The sequence below is a fragment of the Colletotrichum truncatum genome (genome assembly GCF_014235925.2).
Source record: "Colletotrichum truncatum strain CMES1059 chromosome Unknown Contig_0008, whole genome shotgun sequence".
NCBI classification, from domain to species: domain Eukaryota; kingdom Fungi; phylum Ascomycota; class Sordariomycetes; order Glomerellales; family Glomerellaceae; genus Colletotrichum; species Colletotrichum truncatum.
Window position 1 is genome coordinate 294,780 of NW_027222405.1, and position 22,864 is coordinate 317,643.

General features: G+C 50.7%; 6 protein-coding genes across 6 annotated transcripts; 4 read left to right on the forward strand and 2 right to left on the reverse strand.

The window, feature by feature from the left end:
• Nucleotides 1-4,476: 4,476 nt before the first annotated feature.
• Nucleotides 4,477-6,332, forward strand: CTRU02_211562 (Dicarboxylic amino acid permease 1; the record flags this gene model as incomplete). Its single annotated transcript, XM_036732302.1, has 3 exons — nt 4,477-4,877; nt 4,949-5,242; nt 5,303-6,332. 3 exons carry the CDS (start codon nt 4,477-4,479, stop codon nt 6,330-6,332), a joined length of 1,725 nt encoding a protein of 574 aa, XP_036575931.1.
• A 1,013-nt stretch (nt 6,333-7,345) lies between these two features.
• CTRU02_211563 (amidase) lies at nt 7,346-9,161 on the reverse strand (the record flags this gene model as incomplete). The annotated part of the gene is made up of 4 exons (XM_036732303.1): nt 7,346-7,493; nt 7,544-8,412; nt 8,465-9,021; nt 9,086-9,161. 4 exons carry the CDS (start codon nt 9,159-9,161, stop codon nt 7,346-7,348), a joined length of 1,650 nt encoding a protein of 549 aa, XP_036575932.1.
• A 3,206-nt stretch (nt 9,162-12,367) lies between these two features.
• Nucleotides 12,368-13,391, forward strand: CTRU02_211564 (uncharacterized protein; the record flags this gene model as incomplete). The annotated part of the gene is made up of 3 exons (XM_070205660.1): nt 12,368-12,471; nt 12,524-12,821; nt 12,963-13,391. The coding sequence occupies 3 exons, from the start codon at nt 12,368-12,370 to the stop codon at nt 13,389-13,391; spliced, it is 831 nt and encodes a 276-aa protein (XP_070060473.1).
• Nucleotides 13,392-15,167: 1,776 nt separating this feature from the next.
• On the forward strand, nt 15,168-16,331 carry CTRU02_211565 (uncharacterized protein; the record flags this gene model as incomplete). The annotated part of the gene is made up of 1 exon (XM_036732305.1): nt 15,168-16,331. One exon carries the CDS (start codon nt 15,168-15,170, stop codon nt 16,329-16,331), a length of 1,164 nt encoding a protein of 387 aa, XP_036575934.1.
• A 2,329-nt stretch (nt 16,332-18,660) lies between these two features.
• Nucleotides 18,661-20,849, reverse strand: CTRU02_211566 (MFS multidrug transporter; the record flags this gene model as incomplete). The annotated part of the gene is made up of 5 exons (XM_070205661.1): nt 18,661-19,265; nt 19,373-19,837; nt 19,884-19,952; nt 20,010-20,250; nt 20,319-20,849. 5 exons carry the CDS (start codon nt 20,847-20,849, stop codon nt 18,661-18,663), a joined length of 1,911 nt encoding a protein of 636 aa, XP_070060474.1.
• A 1,093-nt stretch (nt 20,850-21,942) lies between these two features.
• CTRU02_211567 (uncharacterized protein) lies at nt 21,943-22,837 on the forward strand (the record flags this gene model as incomplete). Its single annotated transcript, XM_036732307.1, has 3 exons — nt 21,943-22,606; nt 22,660-22,736; nt 22,790-22,837. 3 exons carry the CDS (start codon nt 21,943-21,945, stop codon nt 22,835-22,837), a joined length of 789 nt encoding a protein of 262 aa, XP_036575936.1.
• Nucleotides 22,838-22,864: the final 27 nt, after the last annotated feature.

Genomic DNA, 22,864 nt, shown 5'->3' on the forward strand with positions numbered 1-22,864 from the left:
CACGGCGGTGCAACTCCAACAAGTTCAAGAAAGCGCCGGAGCGGAGGTCGTTTATCATTCGGGGGCCCAAGGACGTGGAGCGCGCGTGTTTTTTAGCCTCTGGCCTCCCGTGAACCACCACATTGCGCCCGCGGTTTGGTTGGACAGCATCTCAATTGTTAGTTGCGGTGACTGAATGGAATTCGTCATAAACAGAGTCAAGACCTCAGCAAGGTGGTCCCCAAAGGGTCATCATCCTTGCTCACTGGGGTGGCCCCAAAACAACTCCTGACCCGCTCAAGATCCCAGATCTCTCTCGTACGGTAGTAGCTGGAACCACCTGGCAGACGTCGGGCATTAAAGTCTGGGTCCGTTAAGATGACGAACCGGCGCGCATTGAGTCGACAGTCGGCAAAGGCAGACGTCTGGGACTGGCCCTTGCGCGTTGAATACTGGAGACGGCTGGTGTTGCCCAGAGTCGTGTTGTCTAGTGGGATGGAGTTGGACATCCGGCTCTAAGAGACGCACTGATCGCCAAGCATCACAGGCTACGAACCGTCTGTCTGGCAGGAGGGCTGTGCGCTTGGCAAGCTTCCGAAAGGTCCATTGCGTATTGTTTGGGCAATTGAAGGTGTCTACTACGTACTATATGTGCGGTGAGATGGACTCCCTCGGCCTGCGAACCGACCCTGCTAGCGGGAGGTTATGATCTCTTTTGAGTGAGTGCATATTCGATGGGTCTAGCCACTGTTACATCCCATTCTCACCTCTCCTATTTAGAAAGCAAGAAGGCTGATGCAGGAGTAGCTGGGTTGGAATGATTACCTTTTGGTTAGAGCTATTGGGACAGGGCCAGCGCCCGAGTTCCTGGACAAGCACAAATTGTGCGATGGAACACTCATTTAGAACGGTTCCCGCACGTCAAAAGAGGCTAACTGATTCGTTAGGTGTGTGTGTGTGTGTGTGTGTGTGTGTGTGAAGGGAACAGGGGACTCTCAAATGCGGTGATGTGCCCGGTCGGTGTCTGCACCAGCAAAGCTACCGTCAGTAACCGACCGGATTGTGGCCAATTGATAGTAGCCGTCGAAACATTCCAGCCATTAGTTCTGACAGGGGGGTCACAATCTCTTCTCAAGCCAGCACAAGCCATTCGAAGTGGTCCTTCGGCAGTCTAATCCAAGAGTGGTCAAAGGCAAGGATAAGCTCGGTCAAATGCATGCTGCCAAGTACCCATTAAAAAAGCGACCAGGGGCATGTGGAGGAGATAAGGACCTGCTTATTTAGGTCAAAGATAAACTTCTTGGCGGGGAGATGGGGAATGATTATGAATGGTTGACTCGAGGCTAGGAAATTGGTTCGGGAGGAGGGGGGCAGGGAAGATGATGTTGGGCGCATAGCATCTGCGTGTGGTGGTGGGAGCTGCATAGCGTTTCTAGAACGACAAATAGAACTCGCACAGGAGCTGCCATGGCCAACTTGCCTTAATGTTAATGGATCAGGCTTCGTGATAACTGTCCACCCCCCCACCCCCCCTGGGCCTCCTGGACACCTAACAGATTCATATAATCAGTACGTACGAGGAGATCCTTAGCTGCACCATGTTTGTGTTGTGGGTATACCGCGACTCGCAAGCTGACAAGGCTCATCTCACTGTCTGGGCTGCGATGCGAATGAGCTGAGCTGAGGTTCCTGCGCATTCTTTCGGTGAGACAGCCGGGAGAGGCTGGGAGGGGCGTCTTCTGTGTACTTTGTGGTGTCAGGCGTCTTCACGTCCTGGCTGGCTAAGCAATGCCTAGCGACGGGAGGTTGAGACCACAAGAAAAAACAAGAGATGGACAAGCCTCTTCGGAAAGCCAGTGGCGCCAGGGCATTCTTTGCCCCAAATGCTAGCTAGCTTCTAGTCTAATGCCATCAGCTCAGTGGCACTTTGACAGATAGCCTCAGCCTAGACCCCGAACGGGTTGGCGGCCTTAGCTGGTTGTGTGTCAGTTTACCTTCTGGATTAATGTCACTGGATGAACGGGCACGCCGATGTCTACCGTGTCTCGTGCGCTTCTTAGGGGACACCTCGTAGCTAGGCTCTCCCAGCCATGAGCCCAAGGGGATCGACTCAAGTGGTACGTGAATCAGCGTCAACAGCCTATCCGGGCCAGAACCTCTGGGCATGATTGGCGAGATGGCCTGAATCGTGGCTGAAATTGTCCCCGCAGATTGCCCGAAGGAATCACTCATCGCGTGAGCTCTCTATCTCTTGGCTCCCTTTGAGTCGTTATGTGTATTGGTGTCATCGTGGTTGTCATGGTGGTGGTGGTGGTGGTGGTGGTGGTGTGGCCCTGGTAGAAGCACCCTGAACCGAGTAGGAGGTGCGCCTTATCCGGGGGGCACCCGCATCTTCGGACGGAGACGAGACCTTAATTCTGCCTGCATGGTTTCTGTAAATGTTTACCGTTTCTCTATTCCAGTCTCTTCCAGTGTCTTTCTTGTTCGTCACAGCCTACGCCAGGCTGACGAGATGTCCCGTGTCTGACGGGCAGATTTAACATGGTCGAGTGCGGAAGACCGTCTTGAATGGCGCAATACGACCGGGGTATTTTTCGCTCACAACCACCAAACTCTGCGATAAAGAATGCAATGTAAAGAAAACTTTCACTTTCGACTCTCTGATAAGCATCGTATGTCAATCAAGAGACCCGAGCACCCGATTTCTTCCTCAAAGAGCTTTGGATCAACCTCATCATCCTTATTTTCCAAGTGGAGGGGGGAGCCACTTGGGCTGGATGGCAATCCATCCTGCGGGCGCTCTTCAACAGGGCACCAGAAGATGACAGGGCAGCCTCTGGGCGCAGCAAAGCGTGCAACCAAGAGGGAGCCTTTCGCATTTTGGACATTGTCTTGGTGTTTCTGGGCACACCGATCCAGCCCACCCTAGCACAGGGGGGGGGTCTCGCTTCGCCCAGGTACTTCGGGGCTTGTCCATCTTGCTTGTCCCGTCTAAGCTTTTGCCAACTATCCATACCATCGCTCAGTTGACCCTCGATCAAGACTGGGCAATCTCTGGGCAAAACCAGGCACAAAGACAGCAACGACAACACCATCTTCACACCATGCCCTTGGCGGTTGACGATACTTGGCGTTAGCGAGTGACTTTCGTGTCATGTACCCCATCACTCTGGCCGCCCTCGCTCTCTACTGTCCTCGATAACCATCCATCCCTAAAGTGACCGAATACTCATCATCCCCGCACGAGCGGGATTCTATTCTCTTCCAATCTACCGTTACTTATGCCCGCCAAGGCTGAACGCGTTGGATGAGCATCCCAATGAGGTCTGGGTAGACAAGGCGACACACACATCCACGACCACCTAACCGTTATACCTCTTCTCTCCTTGGTCGCTGTGAAGGCCAACCCCAAATCAAGCCCCCAAAAAACCTTCCTCATCCTTGCCACTATCTCCTCTGTTGCCATCCCTGTTCTGGCACGCCTCTTTTCTCACATACATTTGGGGCTTAGTCTACTACATAGTAGAGTTGAGTACCCCTTCTCTCCACCCCAATGCCAGTGCCATTTCCCCTCATTGCCCTCACTGGTCCACCTCCAACCATCTCCTGGCCATTGCTGACCCTGTTGTGGGCCACAGAGGGATGGAGGAGTTGGAATGAGACACGGACGTACGCACCGGCGGCATTCTGTTCGCTGTGCCTCCAGCCTGCCGCTGCTAATCCCCACACACTTGAGAGAACCACGAGTGTGGTGGGGGGACTTTGAACTCCATAATGGGGAAAACGTATACGACCACTAACCCACATTAGATACCGGACAAGATAGCAGCCACATCACGCTAATTATACGATGGTAATACATCAACGTCAAGACCGTTCGGCATCTCTCCGCCCACCCAGTCAATCCCAACACATCCTAGCCAGCTTCTGCAGGGATTACTCGACGGGTCCATTTTAGCGTACGACGCCAGTCTTTCTTCCTCTCCCCACCCCAGTCAGTCAACTGTCCGGGTTCCATAATCCCCAAGTAAGCTAAGCCAGGTCCAGCCAACGAACCCGTGAGGCAAACATGGAGGCGGGCTGTTACGTGCGGGACGAATGTGCAAGACTGGTGTACGCCTGTCCTATGCCAGTTGACGGGATGTAGCTGTTACGTTCCGTTTTGACTTCTATACGCCCATCTTCTGCTGCTTCCGTCTCACATGCGGCATCCGCTATCGTGCTCGCAAACACACACACACACCCCTACCCCCCAGTCTTCCGTCTATTGGGGTCGGTACACCCAGAAAGAAATTAAAAAGAACCTCCAATCCCCCTCCCTTCAGATCGTGAGCTCTCTTTTTTTCCCTCCCATCCCTCTCTCGCTCCTAGAGCTCTCGTCTGCCAATCCCCCTCTTCTCCTCATCGTGTCTTTGTACACCCCAGACCGAGAGTCTCTTCACGTGTTCAAGGTGTAAATAAGGCAACACTTGTTCACGCAAAAGCAAGCCCGCAATCATGAGTGACGGCCTCGTCAAGCGGACGTCCTCTTCGGAGGGCGCCCACGATGTCGAGAAGTCGGGTTACCAAACCCAGACCTACGACAACCAAGATCTTCACATCCGTGGTTTCGAGACCAGCGCCGAAACATCGTTGCACCGTGGCCTCAAGGCTCGTCACATCACCATGATTGCCATTGGTGGTGCCATCGGTACCGGTCTCATTATCGGAACCGGCAAGGCCCTCGCGCAGGCCGGCCCGGGCTCCGTCTTCATCTCGTACACTCTCGTCGGTTTCATCGTCTTCCTCGTCATGGCTGGTCTTGGTGAGATGGCTGCTTGGTTGCCCATCTCTGCTGGTTTCACTGGTTACGCCTCAAGATTCTGCGACCCCTCTCTCGGTTTTGCGCTCGGCTGGACGTGAGTTTTTCCCCAAATTTCTGATCCCGGCAATTTCTTTTTCATTGTTAGCTAACCGCGTCGCATCACAGTTACTGGTTCAAATACATCATCGTTACTCCCAACCAACTTACTGCCGCTGCCCTCGTCATTCAGTACTGGGTCCCTCGCGAGCGCGTAAACCCCGGTGTCTTCATTGCCATCTTCCTGGTCGTCATCGTCTGCATCAACTACTTCGGTATCAAGTTCTTTGGAGAGTTCGAGTTCTGGCTGTCCAGTTTCAAGGTCATCACCATTGTCGGCATTATCCTGTTCTCCCTCATCCTGGTTTGCGGTGGTGGCCCTAACCGCGATGCCACTGGCTTCCGCTACTGGAAGAACCCTGGGTATGTCTTTTCCTGGTCATAATTCATCTCTTGTCATTTGAGGCTAACAAATATTCCCAGTGCTTTCAAGGAATACATTGACACGGGCGACGCTGGCCGCTTCTTCGGATTCTGGTCTTGCATGGTCAACGCCACCTTTGCTTACCTGGGTACTGAGCTTGTCGGTGTCACCGTCGCCGAGGCCCAGAACCCCCGCAAGACCATTCCTCGCGCCATCAAGCTGACCTTCTACCGCATCCTGTTCTTCTACTGCCTCAGCGTCCTCCTCATCGGCATGCTCGTTCCCTACGACTCCAAGGAGCTCGCTTTCGCCACCAAGGCCCAGGCCGGTGCCTCCGCCTCCCCATTCGTCGTTGCTGCTTCGATCGCTGGTGTCAAGGTCATTCCTCACATCATCAACGCCTGCATCTGCGTCTTCGTCTTCTCCGCCTCCAACTCCGACTTGTACATCGCCAGCAGAACCCTTTACGGCCTGGCCTCTGACGGCTCTGCTCCCGCCATCTTCAAGCGCACCGACAAGCGCGGTGTCCCCATCTACGCCCTCGGTTTCTCCGCCCTCTTCGCCCTTCTCGCCTTCATGAACGTCTCCAGCGACTCGACCAAGGTCTTTGGCTACTTCGTCAACCTGACCACCATCTTCGGTCTCCTGACCTGGATTTCCATCCTCGTCACTCACATCTGGTGGTGCAAGGCCCGCAAGGCCCAGAACATTTCCAACGAGATCCTCCCCTACGCCGCTCCCCTCGGCATCTGGGGCTCCTACGGAGCTCTCTTCCTCTGCTGCATCGTCGCCCTTACCAAGAACTACGACGTCTTCACCGGCGGCGACTTTGGAAAGGAGAAGTACAAGACCTTCATCACCGGTTACCTCGGTATCCCCCTGTACCTCATCCTCATCTTCGGCCACAAGTTCTTCTACAAGACTCGCGGCGTCAAGCCCCACGAGGCCGACTTCTACACCGGCAAGGACATCATCGACCGCGAGGAGGAGGAGTTCCTGGCCCGCCAGGCTGCCGAGAAGGAGGCTCGCGGTGGCAAGGAGAGCCGCGGTGGGTGGTTCTACAGGACCTTCATCTCATGGCTTCTGTAAATGGAAGTGTTGGGAGAGGGAGTGTGTTTTCAAACCCCGTCATTGTTCTACGAATCTCATGTCATTTGCGAATATACCACGGCGCAATTGGTCCGCCTAATCACTACATAGATATCCCAATCTTGACCAAGCATCATTGCTTTTCGCGCAATTTCTCGTCCACTTTTTAAGCGATTCTATGTGATGTTACCAACATTAGCGTGTGTGATACCTACTTTTCGGAAATCATCGGCTTTGACGCCGCAACTTTGCCTCCGTTGGTGGGGCTGCCTTAGTGTGGTGTGAATTAGGCCTACCCACCCACGATGACTCACACGACTGGAGCCTCATTATGTTAAATTGCATGACACCAAGACATCTGCCCATCAGCAATCCTAAGCACGGTAGCTCAGGGGTAGAGCGCTGGGCTCATAACCCAGAGGTCCCTGGATCGAAACCAGGTCGTGCTATCTTTATACTTTTGCTTTTTCATATCACACGTTTTGGTTACAAGAGTAGCGCAACGTCACAGTTTTTCAAAGAGGCCGAAGCTGACAAAATATGGCTGATAATGCTTTGTAGACCTCGAAGCCTCTTGTTCTAACAAATGTTCTTGTTGCTGAGCACACCCAGGGTGAGAGGTCCCTTGCTCTCATCTGGAACTTGTTCAGATTGTCATCGGCCATAAAAATGATGACCTGATCCCCAGTTTGTCAGGCTTTCTAGGCGACAATTGAGCTGCAGGTGGGACTGGGACTGATAAGCCGCAGATGGCGGTGATCCATGTATATACTGACTGCTAGGCTATCTCATCTATGCTCGGAGATAAAAAAGCTTGCAATTATAGGCAGCAACAGTAGTCTAGAGGACGCTTGAAAACCTTAGTCTACTGAAGAGTTGGGTAGAAGCCGAGACGCTGACGTTACGGACATGCCGTATCAGAATAGGCTATCGTATGCGGCGACTCGACAGGTAAAGGGTAACCACCATGGCCGCGAAGCTACATATTTCCCCTTCGGTGAAAGCATAGCCTATCAATACCCGGCGTAATCTCCTATCTCAATGTTGGGCGTGATGTATGGTTGGACCTTGCCCCTGTTCAGCGTCCTTTGCTCATAGGCATAAGCCAACCCAATGAGCTTAGCTTCTTGGAACTTCGCACCAAGGAAGCTGATACCGAAACTGGAAACCGTCAGCAAAGGCGTTCGTCAAAAAGCCCAAGAGCAACTTACGGCACATGCGGTCCGGTGTCCACCAAGTTCCCCCTCCTGTTCTTGACCACTGTCGCATTCGCGGGGTAGAACCCAAGGGGAACCGTCACAACCGGCGCTCCAATGATTGCAGCCCATGTGCTTGAAAAGCTAGTGGGCAAGATGACAGCATCCAGATTGTGCCTCTCTAGCGTCCCGAGCAGCCCTCCCTCTCCGCCGAGATACTCGCTCTCCTGCAGCGCATCCCAGAACCGAGGATCAGTGTTGTTAAAGCCTTGCTCACCCAGAGCGTCGTCCCATATAGCCGTGTTACGGTCCGGGTAGTCTTCCAGGTCAAAAGTCTGCGTAAACTCCCGTACATCGGCAAGAGACGTTAGGTTGTTGGGGTTGAATGTTAGCTCGGCAAGATAAGCCGCTAGATTAGTGATGAAGTCTGCGTTCAGGACGATGGTTTCCGAATTCGACTGTGCTAGTTGCTCCGCAGCGGTGAAATTCGCGTTATCGACAATGATTGCCCCCGCTGATTTGAAAACCTCGAGGGCTTCCTCAAAGGCATCGGTCTCGATACCGGTCGTGTTGTCGGAAAATAGCTCGATGGCGTTACGTGGGATGCCAATACGAGCGCCACGGAGGGCGTACATGTCGCATGCTGCTGGGTAATTCGGGATCTCGCCGTCGTTTGGGATTGCAGAAGTGTAATTGTCATTGGGGTCCGTTCCAGCGATGGCATGGAGGATGTATGCCGCGTCTTTAACCGTTCGAGCCATAGGTCCAATTGTGTCTTGGTGCTCGCTGATTGGGATTACAAGGTGTCTTGATGTAAGACCAACGGTTGGCTTGATCCCGACCAGATTGCTACGTTGAGCGGGTGACAAGATGGAGCCATCGGTCTGATGTTTGTCAGTCTAAACCGAAGAAGCCCAGTATCGTTAGTCAACCTACCTCGGTTCCTAACGATGCAAGGGCAAGTCCCAAATCCGATGCTACTCCACTACCACTCGAGCTCCCGCTGGGGTCCTGTTGAGGATAGTAAGCGGCATAAACCTGGCCACCATAAGCAGACCAGCCGTTGCTGGTGTTGTTACTTCTGTAATTTGCCCATTGGCTCAAGTTCGTCTTGCCCAGGATAATGGCGCCAGCCTCGCGGAGCTTCTTCGCCATGAAGCTATCATTTGGTACTTTGGCCCCCAGAAGTGCCCATGAGCCAGCAGTATTGTTCATCTGATCAGCGGTCGCGATGTTGTTCTTAATAAGGATGGGAACCCCGTGAAGAGGGCCTTTCAATGTGCCATTGGATCTCTGGGCGTCCAGATCGGCTGCGATGGAGAGCGCATCGGGGTTCACCTCCGTCACCACATTCAGTGTGCTGTTGACTTGAGAAATACGACCCAGGTAGGCGTTGACAAGATCGACGCTGGTGAAAAGACCATTTTCCAGACCTTCCGTCAGTTCATCAATCGTGACATCTATGAGACTGGGAAAGGGGATGTTTTTAACTAATTTCAATGTTATTACACATGCAGATGGTAACGGTCGGACGAAGCCAGACCAAGTCATACTTACCAGTCAAACAACTGGCGATGCTAGCAATCCTGAGCCAAATGAGAGCCAGAAACCAGAAGGAGGCTTGAACAGCCATAGCGGACGCTGTGGATTGAGAGCAGACTATTCACGGCCCAGTTTCGACTTGCTCGCCTTTATTTCGGGTGATTCCTACTACCATCGTAACACATCTTCAAAAGCACGGCGAATTGAAGCATGGTCTCATATATGTATGTCTTGACACACCCAGCAAGGTAATTCTAGCCTGCATGCTAAGCACCGTTACCGTTGCATCACGTAGCGCAGTCGCTCACCGCACGGCTCCGAGCACGGCAAAAATGATAACGAGTGCCTGAAATGGCGTATCTTTAGACTAGTAGATTAATGTTGTCTTAAACCCAGACAGGCAGCTCATTCTGACATAAACCCCGTCGATAAGAGTCATGACGTAAGGAAACAGGAACTGGTCTGGTTCTACGCGTCGAAGGCGGAGCAAAGTGACATCCTGTTATGTCTTAACGTTCATTCTACTGGACAGGAAAACCTCGCAGATGCAAGTAGGAGGGCACGGTAAGCGATGTTTGGTCGGACAGAAGGGGGCTGGGACTGGGGATAGTGAAGGATCACGCGGGGACAAAATGCCGATGCGCCGGGGGCAGCGGGGAAGTCCCGTTGGTGGAGGCCGACAAGAGACTCCGAGTGGCAAACCAAAAGCCAAGTCGGCTTACCTCATCATCAGAAAACTCAAGTTTGCCTTGCGGAAAGGGAAAATATTTGACCGCTTGTATTGCCCGCTCCTGGTGCTTTAATGTTAATGCGAGACTCGTCATGCCATGCGCCGGGTGTATGTGAGTGTCAGCGCTCGGATCTACAAGGCCAACTCTTCAGAACCGTACTTCATCGTGGCTTAATTGTATGGCCAGGAAAAGAGCTTATCTATAAGTTGAGGCGAAGAATATGCTCTCTCTATGGCTGTCTTCTTCATGCGACCTCGCTGTCCACTCACCTCTGTCATGCGCAGGTCAGAGCAACTACCTATGGCACACAGCAAATGCTTCAATAATGACGAATCCGCCGTCATACCCCTCTTTGTTCCGCATTGCACAGCTACGTCGGCCAGCACTCAAACTAGTTGCGTCGTAGCAATCTCTCAGGCACGAGGCCTTGAATTATGTCCGGATCCGATTGGCAGATGATAAGCTGAGTCGAGTGGACGGATTGTGTAAAGAAGGCAGCAGCACATACTAGGATGTATCTTGAAGTTGGTACTCTCGTGAAATAACCCATTTTCAGTTACTGAGGCCCAAGCTCACTGCTTGTAACACGGCATTAGTATGGGGTTCCATTATTGCGCGGAGATATCATCGCATGCTGACCACGGCATTGGTGGTCTTAGATGAGAAATGAAAGACTTTCTCTACGGGAGCCGTGATTCCGACTAGAATTCGATGTCACAAGCAGACGACAATGATAAAAGGCAACGGCGTCGGTTACTGAGCAGTCATGAACCTGCATGTCCCCCCAAGAGCGTCCAATCTCCTGATACGCTTGTTCTTTACGCATAAGGCAAGCCTCTTCATCTCAACCAATGACCCTGCGAAAGCCCGCCCCTTACCCAGTCCATGCAAGCTATGCTCGTCCAGACTTTGCCAGGACCTCATTCGAACAGCGGGCGCCTGAAACGATTTTCGCTTGAGCGTCGATCCCCATTAGCCGCCACCAGCGTTTTGGAGATCACTGGACAGAACTACTCTTCAGCCAATGCCTGCATCCACACCTTTCTATTGGCCCTGAGTGGTTATGCCATGTTTTGCTCGTCTCCGCGGACCATCTGTGACCAGAGCTGCTGCTTTGCCATCCAAACTGTCAATTGACCTGCCAGCAACATCAGCATGAGGGCATGAATGACCGCTCGGCCTTGTCATCTGACTGTCTTCTGTCATTTTCAATGCGGTTCGCTACGAGATGCTCCTGTCTTCCTGACACCGTCTGAAAGCCTTTGCCTGCTGCTCAAGACAGCTGTCATAGTTATTGGAATCTTTGACGTTCAAGGAAGGACTGGGAATATTCGTAGGTGTGGGCTTTCGCTTGAGTGTGCTCTGAGAAGACGTCGTTTTTGCCTTGTTAGTGATGCAAGATTGAGTTCTGAGGTCATCGACAAAACTTTGGAGCAGAGCCGCAGGCTGGTCCACCTATGTAAGCCCTGAAATTTCATTTTCCTCACGCGAAAAACGTGGAAACTTGGACGAAATTGCTGTGGTCACATACAATCTTCTTTTGTATGGGATTTGAAGTTTAGTTTCTCGGCTGGTGATGAATAACTTCTCTACCTGCAGGTAGCCAACTATGACACACGCAGCTCGCTCTCAGATTTCCAAAACGAATTCGAAGTGGAGCTAAGACAAACCTACTCGAACTATCGCAAGAATCAAGGCAAGATTAGGACAGCAAGGTTTTGGAAGCCTTCAGCCTGCATCGGGTGAAGTCGAACCGCGAGATAGTGCTGACCAACATTGACAGCCATCCCCTGCTTGAACCACATTGGTGTTTGCATCACCACACCCTAAGTAAGCTTAAGATCAATTCTCCGCTTGGTGGGTTAACAAGATCGCTTCCAATGAGAGGGAGTCTGAAACCATCCAAGATCGGACGATTTCTATGTTCTTCGCGTCTTCCTGCAGGAGTTTGCCCTTGGCCGATATCAGACGAGGGGAGCTCCACCCACGAAACGCTTAATCGAAACACCAACTCGCCTGAATAAGTTGAATTGCTTTGCGGTACAGGGAATGGCCACCTTCAAGATGATCCATGGAAAAATCCAATACAAGGTGCAATCCCTGCCTTCGTAGATCCGGCATCGTGCAGAGGAATGGCCCACGCGGGGTCGGGCACTTCGAGCCGGTGAACTTTGGCATCTGTCGCCTTGTGGTTGTGATCTCAGGTTTCAGAGAGGCCCTAACTGTCCTCCCGGTGAATTCTAACTCAGAATCGCAGACCAGTCACTCAGCCATTTCAATGGCCTGCACGTTGAGAACGGGCAAACGGCCTTGCCTAAGGTTTGGATGAGATTGGACATCCTTGACGGGGCGAAGAGTCGAGGTCATTCAGAGAAAGTACAAAAGGACACAGGACCGTCTCCCATCTGCCAGTCTTGTAGGAAGGGACAGGCAGGTTCCTCAGTTCACGCCCACAACTAGGCATTACAGATACGAGTACAAACCTCCCAGCAAGTCAAAAGCTTGGCTGGTCATATATTCCACCTTTCTTTCACAATTTCGTAACCAACATCTAGCATTCACTACAATGAGGTTCTCCACCCCTCTTCTGTTACTTGCTTCAGTACTCCTTGTTGGCATCAATGGTGCTCCGGCAGGGCCAGGTACCGATGTCCGCACGGGATATGTCAAGTACGTCCTAGTAGTCGCCCAAATTCAAGGGCAAGTAACTAACATGTCTCAGTGAGATTGGCCCCCTAGGCGATGTCCCCCAAGTAGGCGACATTGACGTGGCGGCTGTTGAGCAGCAATATGCCGCATTGGTTGCCAGAGGTGACCGACCAGAGCATGAGAAGCGGCTTCTAGGCTTATTAGGACTGCTCAAGAACAAGAACAAGAACAAGAATAAGAACAAAAACAAGAACAAGGCTAAGACAGCCAACCCCGCCAAAGCGAAGGCTAAAGCCAAGGCCAAGACCACCACGCCTCCAGCGAAGGCTAGCGCGCCTCCTCGCCCTGCTGTTCCACCTGCCAATCCGCCTGCGAATCCGCCTGCGAATCCTCAGAATCCTCAAACTCCTCAGAACCCCCAGAACCCCCAGAACCCACAAAATCCACAAAATCCTCAGAATCCTCAGAATCCTCAGAATCCCCAAACTCCTCAAACTCCCCAGACTCCTCAAAATCCACCTGCTCCTGTGGCGCCCGCGACGCCATCCAAATCTTCAGGCGCTCCAAAGAAAGCGGCTGGAGCTGGTGCTTCTAATGCAGGGGCTATAGCAGCTGGCGCTTCCAAAGGTAAACCGAACAACCAACAACCCGCTCCTGTCCCTGCCGGCGCTCTCGCGGCTGGGGCTCTGGGCGGCGGTGCTGCTGGTGCTGCTGCCGGAGCTAAACCCATGCCGGGTAATGCGCCAGGTACAAATCAGCCATCGTCGTCCGGAGGCTCTCCCAAGGGCCCAGATCCTAATAGCCTCGCCCCGGTTCCCGCTGGAGCCATTGAGGCCGGCGCTCTCATCGGAGGCGCTCAGGGTTCAAAACCCGGAACACCTCCGAAGCCGGCCGGGGCTGCCAATCTCCCCCTTGCCGTTCCCGCAAGAAAAATCGAGTAAACTCTTTGTTGACGAGCAATTTTGTGCAGGGAATTGAGACAGTATACCTTCGGAGAAAGCGATAACACAGGGAAGGGTATTTTGGAGCTAAATCGAACACGGCCATTTCACTTGCCCGACGGTAATCAACCAATATTCTTAACCGAGTAACTCGAACGTGCCGATACATTGCAAGTATGATGGTTGGGGCCTACGGCGCCTCCGATTGGGATTACTATGGCCTGACAGAGCCAATGATGTTGTGTGTACATAGGCTTAGGCTTTAAAATGCTTAAATTCATGATTTATGACTTGCGATCTGTGTTTCATACCACCAGTGCCTCAAAGTGCATGGTTAATCCTTTTCGGTTGATTCCGGTTCCTGGCGTTCCTGGCGTTCCTGGCTAGCGGACTACTCACGAAAGGTTGTTACCGTTAAGCAAAGTTCCTAAGAAATAGCTACGCAAAAAGCCTCAGCTTTGGGGAATAGCGGGAAACTCTGTTTCCAACGCACTTTTGCTTTGGTGTGGGTGTACCCTGGATGGTGATCGGGACCCGCGGCCAAGGGCGTCACTGGTTCTTTACTCTTGGGAGACTAGCTTTTTAATATCGTTTTATGAGGGTTACGTATCATCACGGTAACGAAGGACTCGCTGGGGTTGTGTTCTTGTTTCCGGATATAACATGACCTTCGGGAGGTACAGTGCTCGCCGATTTGCCACTGACACATGGTTTACTCATACAAGGTCCTAAGTTTAATCTCATCACTTGGCCTTCAGTTTTAGATCATTATTGAAAATACTGGGAGTATGAATCTAATCGAGTAGACTCGTTCTTATGTGAAACCCTTGCAAGATGAAGAAAGTGACGCGTAAGTCGATGCAAACTGACGCAGATCGACGGCAAGGCCCATTCCCGACAATTTAGATCACCTCCTTCATGAAGCCAAACCCCTTCTGTAGTCAATTAAAAGAGGCCACAAAAAGGAACACATTCAAATATTTAATGGGGTTGTTTACGTGACGATGTTTCAAAATACTTTGCCTACGACGACATGTAAAGTCCAAGGTCAATCTGATTGAGTACACCTGAGCTTATAGGATAAGCTAGATCCAAAAATTCAGATCATCTGTTTGATTCAACTCTGCTAATGGACTTTCTATGGCGGCTTGGCTTTACCTCTTATCCAGTAGGTGAAGATGCTGAATAACATCCCCTTCTACTTTGAGGAATGTGCTCCAAGAAACATCGGATCAATGTGTTTCAATTTTTGAATGGTATGTGCTACCATGTTGGTGGCTTTGAATTAGTGTAATTGAATCAGTCTCTATTCATTGTGAGTTTTCCTGCTGGCGTAAGACATACACAACAGGCGCACTAGCAATGACAATCCATTGGAGTGAGTGTGAAATGCTTCGAAGTCGTACAAGATTAGCCGAGGATAAGGACCATTCTGAATCAATTTCCTTTTCATCCATCGCCACGCCCTGCAATATTGTGTCACATAAATGATGAAATTCTCTTTGATTCTCTTGCCAATAACGGACATCGTAATTCTACATCCATAGTCCCCTGCGGGCAGTGTGGCTAACATGGACAAAATGTATCATTGCTTTGAGGCACTTGACAGTAAAAAAATGCAGAGTTGGCCTCTGGGGTTGACAGCCACTGGCCTAAAATATAAAAGACTTTGAAGAACCGCTTTTGAGGCTTTACACAGGGAAGAGCAGAGTCGACAATACTGAATTATTCAACTCATTTGATTAGGCCTTGCCAACACCAGTAACTTGGTCTAAGATGGTCAACATCGCAGCTGGAGCTCGAATTTTGGGTTTCCTGTTCGACAAAGACAAATCAATCTTCCCTTTCAGATGGTCTTTCGATGAGGGTATTCCTGAAAAACACATACCCGAAACCTGGGTCACACTTGTGAGCGGTGACGGTGGCAGCATGGGACATGCGAGCGCAATAGAGCCCTATATTACGCTCTGGGACGACGAAGGGAAACGCGTTGGTCAACACTGGGCGGAGAGGACGAGGTTTCTGTGGCAAGGCGGCGACCTCAGCAAATATGTCTACAAAATTCCAAATGTTCATAACAGAGATCCGATGGTCACTGCGAAATATGTTATGATATCGCAGTTCGCGTACGACTCTCTCATTTGCCTGGCAGCAGTTCAGGTTTCCAATGGAAATCTGAGCACCACCTGGTATGGCGACCTTGCGGCCTACTGCGGCGCAAGGTGGTATCTTAGCGAGCGCAGAGTCGGCAGCGCTTATCCAAAGTGTGTATGGCTGAGTGCCGAAGACGAAGCAGAAAATGGAGCAAGAGCTATAAGCTTTCATGCCAACGATATGCTTGGCACCCCTTCCAAGATTCTCCACTACCGCATGGATCAAGAAAAATATCTTTGCAGGAGTACACCACGATTCAACTATTGGAACAATCTTCAACCGGACGGCACTGTGCCATTCTACTTGCCACCGCTTCAATATGAGATTGACCAAGAAACTGGATTGGAGGGAAGGGACAAGGACCCCGAACGCGCGGTTGACCGGTATAAGTGGGACAAGCACGTCTACATAAAGCCATCTGTTAAGGGCTTGCGCTCGTTAGCTCCTCGCGTTGGTAACTCAACTAGAACGAACCCTCAAAGACAGCAAGGATTCAACCGTGATACTAGCCATCTGTTGGTAACGGAATCAGAGGGACATGAAGCATCCCTAGTTTGCAACAGCACGACTTCCTACGGCTGGGATATAGCCTCTCTTAAGGAAAAGAAATATTGCGACATGACTATTAGGAAACTGTACGATCTCTGCAGTTCCGTCTACACCAAAAACTGTTTTGATTTGGAAAGGAAGATCCTTATTGGACACGGTGGTATCAACTCTCGGGGAGAAGTGTCTTCAATTGGAGTTGCGGAAAAAGCCTATAAGAAGACTTCTCACTGGAAATAATGAACTCTACCACAAGTAAGAGTTGGAAGTTTAGGCTTCGGATGCTGGTGGAAGGCCTTTCAATTATCATAATGTCAAACAATTGTTCAATGCTGTTGATTATGTCCCGGTTGGGTTGTCCAACTATATTTACCCCCGACAACAGGTCTTTGAAATACCAAGCCATGTGACAAGGAAGGAAAATTGGCGATACCACTACCGCTAGTACTATTTAGATAGTCGAATGAAGCAGCAAGAGCTAGGCATGTTGAGGAGTTGAGGAAGATTTCATAGTTTAGAAACCATGGTGTATTACTCTGTGCCTTCCTTCTCTCTTATCCAGTGATGTCACACCTAAAGAGTGGCATTTCGTTGCTATTCTGACCGAGAGTGCCATAGCCATCGAAACACGCGTGAACTTCTTAGGTAAAGGCCGGTTTCTGGATGGCTATTAGCTGGAAGTAATGTTGAATTCCCTGTCTCCTTGGCTATCTTCTTTTTCATCTTTTCGACTTAAACTGAGTGTTCTATACCGATCAAGAACTGTCAAGCTTGAACGGGGAAAGGTTACATGACTTCAGAAAATTTGGACTGAAACAATGGCATGAGATTCATTCTTGCCACTAGTTTGAGCTGATGATTTTCTATTGTACTAACAAGTACGAAACTACTGACACCTACAACTGACACCATGTCAGGACGGCATGGCATGTTGCATGCGGTTGCATATCATGTTGAGACTTGGTTACGTCAACGTCTTGCATCCATCCGAAGCTGTCGCGCGTAGCCTTTAACTCCGCATGCTCGTGTGGCTGTGGCTATCAGAAGAAAATGGGTGATGTGCCTCGGCCCGCCACGCAAAAAAGCGAAGGATTATTAAATCAACTACGTATGTTATATTTCCTGTGTCCATGGTTCCAAAACTGGTCGGCGGTCTATGTATGATACTTAGATGGGACTTTCCACTAGGCTAGCAATCGAAACAATTGACGAAAGCTAAGGTAGGAATAATTGGATGGCTGCCTACCGGCAATCGCTCCGGGTTGCAAAAATGACTTTCTTTTCAGACGCATTCCTAGTTCTCCATACAACAGACCAGAATCAAGGAGGGCGGAGCGTGAGGAAATTCTTGATGTAATAAGTCAAGAGTCTGAATTATCTTATGATTATTCTTTTGCGTATAAAAAGCTTTCTTTGGGTAAGAAGGCGTATGGATGAAATATTACCTACGACCAAGCGGCCATGCTTTTTGCACCCCAATTGACCAGAAAGCAAGGCGTCCAGGGGTGCGCAAGGATCTCCCTCGTTAATTAGCTTGGACCCTTCGTGTGTGAACGGGTGATCAACATTGTAGGTTCAAGTAGACTTTCGAAAAAAGAGAGAAAAAAAGAGCCTGTTCGATTTGTGAGAAGTAAGTCCAAACGTTATTTCAGGCAACGAACGGTTTACCCAAACAAAATATTATAGCGAACACGATCTGACTGGAGATAGTTTAACTACTAGATTGAGATCAAAAGTGATGATTGTATCTCACAGCGGTTCGAGCACTTCGAAGCCTTCAGCACTGGCCCTAGCACAATCTGAGGACTGGCTCACTTGGTAATCCTTCCTACTATGACATGAACTGCCGACGCCATCAAATATGACAATGCCAATGAGCCGAGCTGCCATGTGAATGCAGCGTTCGGCGCAATGCACACGCCGCCATCAATGACCGTATGAGGAAAACTATGCGGCGTGCCGACTACCGAAAACGGCCTAGGCCTGTCGGACTGGGATCATGAAGACTCTAAACCCAGCATCTGGGTTTCAGGCTAACACCAGATGACCTGCAACAGACCAGATCGCCCTAGTGTAACCCTAAATCTCTCAAGTGAAGAGAAGAATGATCAGAGAATTTGATTTTCTGAGCGGCATTCCAGATGAATGGCTTTCAGAACCACATACTTGAAAAGCCATGAAGAGTCATAGGGTTTGAACATCACTCATCGGCACTGTTCCAGACCCTGACACTATTAGATGAGGGGAAGCATGGCTATCATCAAAACAAAAATCGTGACATGTCTCCTATACAACCCTTATTTTCACTGACATGAGAAGATTATCTTTGATGACATCTGAATAGGCTAGTTTGTCAAGAAGCTATACTGTTTTCGCTTTTAACAAAAAGCAAGTTCTGTCGTTTGAGGATCATGCTGTTTCACGGCGCCTTTCTAAATCTGATGCGATGCTGAATGAGACCTTTTCAGGCGGATACAATACGCCTAATACGCTATACCAGATATGATTCGCTTGATGCGCTATGTAGAAGAATGGTCCGGTTCGTGTTTTGTTCAGTCAAAAAATCTCTTCAAGCCTTTTGCCGATCTTCTTCGGTCGTGGATGCCTTCAGCCCTCTCTTCTTTAGCCTTTCTGCCCGCCACTTGGGCCCCCAGTATTGGTTGATGACCTGAATGGGCGAAATTGCTATTACTACCATGGCCAAGACCAAAAATGCGGTTCCCGGGCCCACGGCGTTAATCATCTGCTCGGCAAACGCCACGCCGAGGGCAGCGAGGCCGCAGCGCACCAGATTATTGACAGCTGTCGCACTTGCGCCCTGACCGGGGCAGATATCCGAGATGATGGTTTGGTTGAGCGCAAAGATGGCATTAGCCGAGGCAGCAATCAGAAACTGCAGAACGAGTGGAAGGGCAATCCATCCTGGTCTGGAGGTGGCGGTGGGATACGCCAAAGAAAATCCGTAGCCGGTTACAGATGCAGTGAATAGTGCTACTATCCAAGGCAAACGCTGCAATCGAACTTTTTCAAGAGGGAAATCCGGAGGGATGTCTTTGGCAGACAACTCATCGTCCTTTTTCATGTTATGCGTCGCTTTGTAGTTGGTGGCAATGACTTTGTAGTCTCGAGTCAGGAGCTTTCCGGCCAAGACGGAGCCTACAATGGTCCCGAAGCCTGTCCACATGATATGTCAGTCCAGACTGCACACGTGCATCCCTCGGCAGATGTCGCTTGTTCCTGATGTATCACAGGTAATGGAAGAAGAAGAAGACTCCACTTACCATTCGGCAGAAACGCAACTCCCAGGAGAAGCTCGTTCAGGAAGGGGAACCGTGCTTTGAAGACCGGCGTGGTGCTGGTTGTAACCATGTTCCAGATTGCATAAATAAACCCGCCCCATATGAGATTGATGAGAAGGTCTTTTTCCTTGAAGAGCTTGAAGGGGGTCAGAAACGTCCATACAGTGATCTTTTTGCGGTTCAAGGGACCATCTGGGTCTTGCATGTAGCTGGGCTCTTTCGTGACGTATCGAATCAGTGGTTTGTAAGTTGGACCGGTGAGTCTGAGGGACCCATTTCCAGCAATACTCCTCATTGTTTCTGGAAGAAAGGCCACAATTGCAATTAGAATCAGTGATGAGACAATGAGTAAGAAAACAAAGACGGATCGAAAGCCGAGCGAGTTAGCTAAAGCACCGCCAAGTACAGGTCCAATAGCGGTACTAAAGTTCCGTACTACACTTTGTTAGGTCATGGCCAAAGACGAAGCAATGTCTGTGGATTTTTGGCTTACTTGCTTGATAGAAACTAATAAAAGCACCTCTTTCGGAAGTCGGGGAGATATCCTGGATGACTCCATTACCTAGAGAATGTTTTTAGTTGCCATTTATGGCAATTGAAGGGAGATTTGGAGACTCACCAATACTGACAGTCGAGGCACTCCCTGCCGCTTGAATACCTCTGAAAATGAGTAGGACAGCGTAGTTTGGGGAGAAGCTGAGCGCGACGTTGGCAGCGATGTAGACCAAAAACGATGCAATGTAGGTAGGGCGACGACCTAATGTGTCTGACATGGGACCCCAAAGTAGAGGAGACACAGCTTGCATAACTAGATAAGACGTGATTGTGAGAGAAACTTGTGAGGAGTTTACTTTCAGATCCTGCAAGTAACAATCAGCTTCAGAACGATGCATGTGTTCACACACAATGTGGTGTTGTTCATGGGGTTGGGTCTCACCCTCGCAATAGCATCAAGAGACGGGTTGTAAATATTGGACGACAATCCGCTGAAGAGGCCAGCCGTACCGATGATTACAATCACAGCCCACTTGTGCCGCTTCGGAAAGACATGGTATGGCTCTTCGTTGCCGGTTTCATTTGGCTGGTCCTCTACCTCATTTGCATCGTCAAAAGGGTTTCGACCACTTTGTTCTTGGTCGTCAATCTGGTTGCCGTACTGTGATTCCACAAAAGGTTTGTTACGCGCCTCCCCGTTCACATCTCTTTGCCATGTCCTCTTCCGAACAGGCGGCGGTCTGAGTGGGTAGTTGTTGGGGCCGCGAGCTTGGCCAAGTCTGATATCGGATCCCACTCGAGACAGCCGTGTGGGAAAGAATTTGTCGTCATGGTACCGGTCCGGTACATATTCAAAGTCGTGGGCAAGAAAGTTGTAGGTGGCTGCAGATGCTACAGACAAACCCCCCAGGACTCCCTTCTTCAGGCCAGGCCTCTGCTGCTGGGGTGGTTTGCTGGAGTTCATAGCCTCCAGTTACGTCTAAAAACTTGAGCTCTTGTTGGTCTTTCGGTTACCGTTTCTCTCTTGTTCTGCTTGTCTTCGGTTGCCGGTGTCGAACAGAATATGCAAAGGCCAATCTTAGCGGCGGCATTCTGAATTACGCTCGGTTGTTCCGAAGCATATAAGTGTACCGGTGGCGATGGTCAACCGGTATTTTTGGAGCTTCCAAGCATTGTTTCTGCCGTCACTGCAAAATGGTGGGGGAACAGGTTTATCCCCGTTCAGACCTCGATGGTGGCTCGCAACTCGCCGCACGGCCGAGCCGCCCAGTCCCCCACCCCCTCCAAATGTATGGGAAGGCTCGCGGGTTACAGAAAATTGTTTCGAGTAGGACAAAAACTCATTTGGCATCCCATCTTCTTGACCAGTTCTTGGCCTCTCCATGAAACACCGAGGCTGCATCGATGCAGCGTCACAGCCGTTCCAAGCATCGAGGGTGTGGTCGCCTTTCCCATCTCTGGCCCGTCTACACAAATCAGAGGGGCCGAAGCTTGAACTTTGAGTGGAAGATGAGAACGAGGAGATCGAGGGGCGCACGTTCTTCTTACCAGTGCCCCAAATCACACACCCTGTTCTCCTCCAGCGTCCGGGGACATTTGAACTTGACACCCAAACGCCAGCATTTTCACCCAGAAACCTGTCACCCACTTGCTGTTTTAGGAAATGCCACAGCCATTTGACCTGTCTGGAAACCCGAGCGGCGCCTCGGTGCCTTGAGTTTGACACGAGCTGGAAGTTTAATACTCTAACAGACAGAAAATGTCCAAGTGAAGGCCTGGATAAGAAGTGCATGGGTGCCACTTTGCCTACACGCCATGCTTGTTACCCGTTCTTGGCTCTTGTGTTGAAAAGACCATTATTGGAATTTATTGTTTACCGGCAAATCTGTCTCGCGCGGGGCAAACAATCTGTGATATGTTTGCGCGGGTGTGACTTTTCATCCCTTCGTCTACCTAATAAGATACTGGGCGTTCGTCGACAATCGCGCGAAGAATTTGCCTACAAGAAACTTAATATCGTCAGGGTTGGAGGAGACCGAAGTCCAGGATCACAGAAAATGAAGGACATCGTCGACCGCCAAGCGCAAAATGCGCAACCAGATCCCGAAATCGTCAAGGCCGCCGCCGCAGCAGCGGCAGCAAATAGCCCGCCCGATGCTAACCAGCTGCCCATCGATCCGAATCAGCTTTTATCCGTCCTCGGCCTCATTAGACCTCAACCTCAAGCAACGGGGAACCCAGGAGGAGCCCCTGCCAATGGCCTACCGCCGAACAACAACGCCAATGTCCCAACAGTCACCATCTTCGTAACCGTGACGCCTCCTGCTGCGACACAGACGGTAATGATCATGGTTCCGACTACAGTCACGGTAACCGCAACACTGGCGCCACCGCCGCCGTCTGCACCTCCAGGTAATGCACCAGTACCGGTGCCTGCGCCGCCTCCGCCTCCAGTCAATACACCGCCGCCGCCGCCGCCACCGCCGCCGCCTGTGAATAGCCCACCGCCACCTCTACCTCCTATGAGCTCTTCAATAGGACTTCCAATGCCGATACCACCGCCGGCTCCGGGTGCGACTCCTCCTCCAACGGGAGCGAATCCTTTGCCGCCCCCAGCGGCAGCTATCCCACCCGCATCATCAGCGTCAACGTCAGCAGCACCAAAAGGCGCTGGAGGAACTCCCACTGCTGTCGTCTTGCTGGGTGTCTTTGGAGGTGTTGGTAAGTCGTTGATCACACTACCATTTATTAGAACTGCAGCTTACTTCGACTAGCCGGTGTTTCTTTATTGGCGATGGGGTTGTTCATCTTTGGCTTAATGAAGCGTAGGAAAGCTAAGGCCAAATCGGATGTAAGAAATTATATATAACGAGTGGTCATGGGCCAATGACTAACAGTTTTCAGACTGCCAGCGTTAGTAGTTTGCAAATTGGAAGGCCCATGCCTAACTAAAATATTATTCAGGAAACGGAGGAGGTA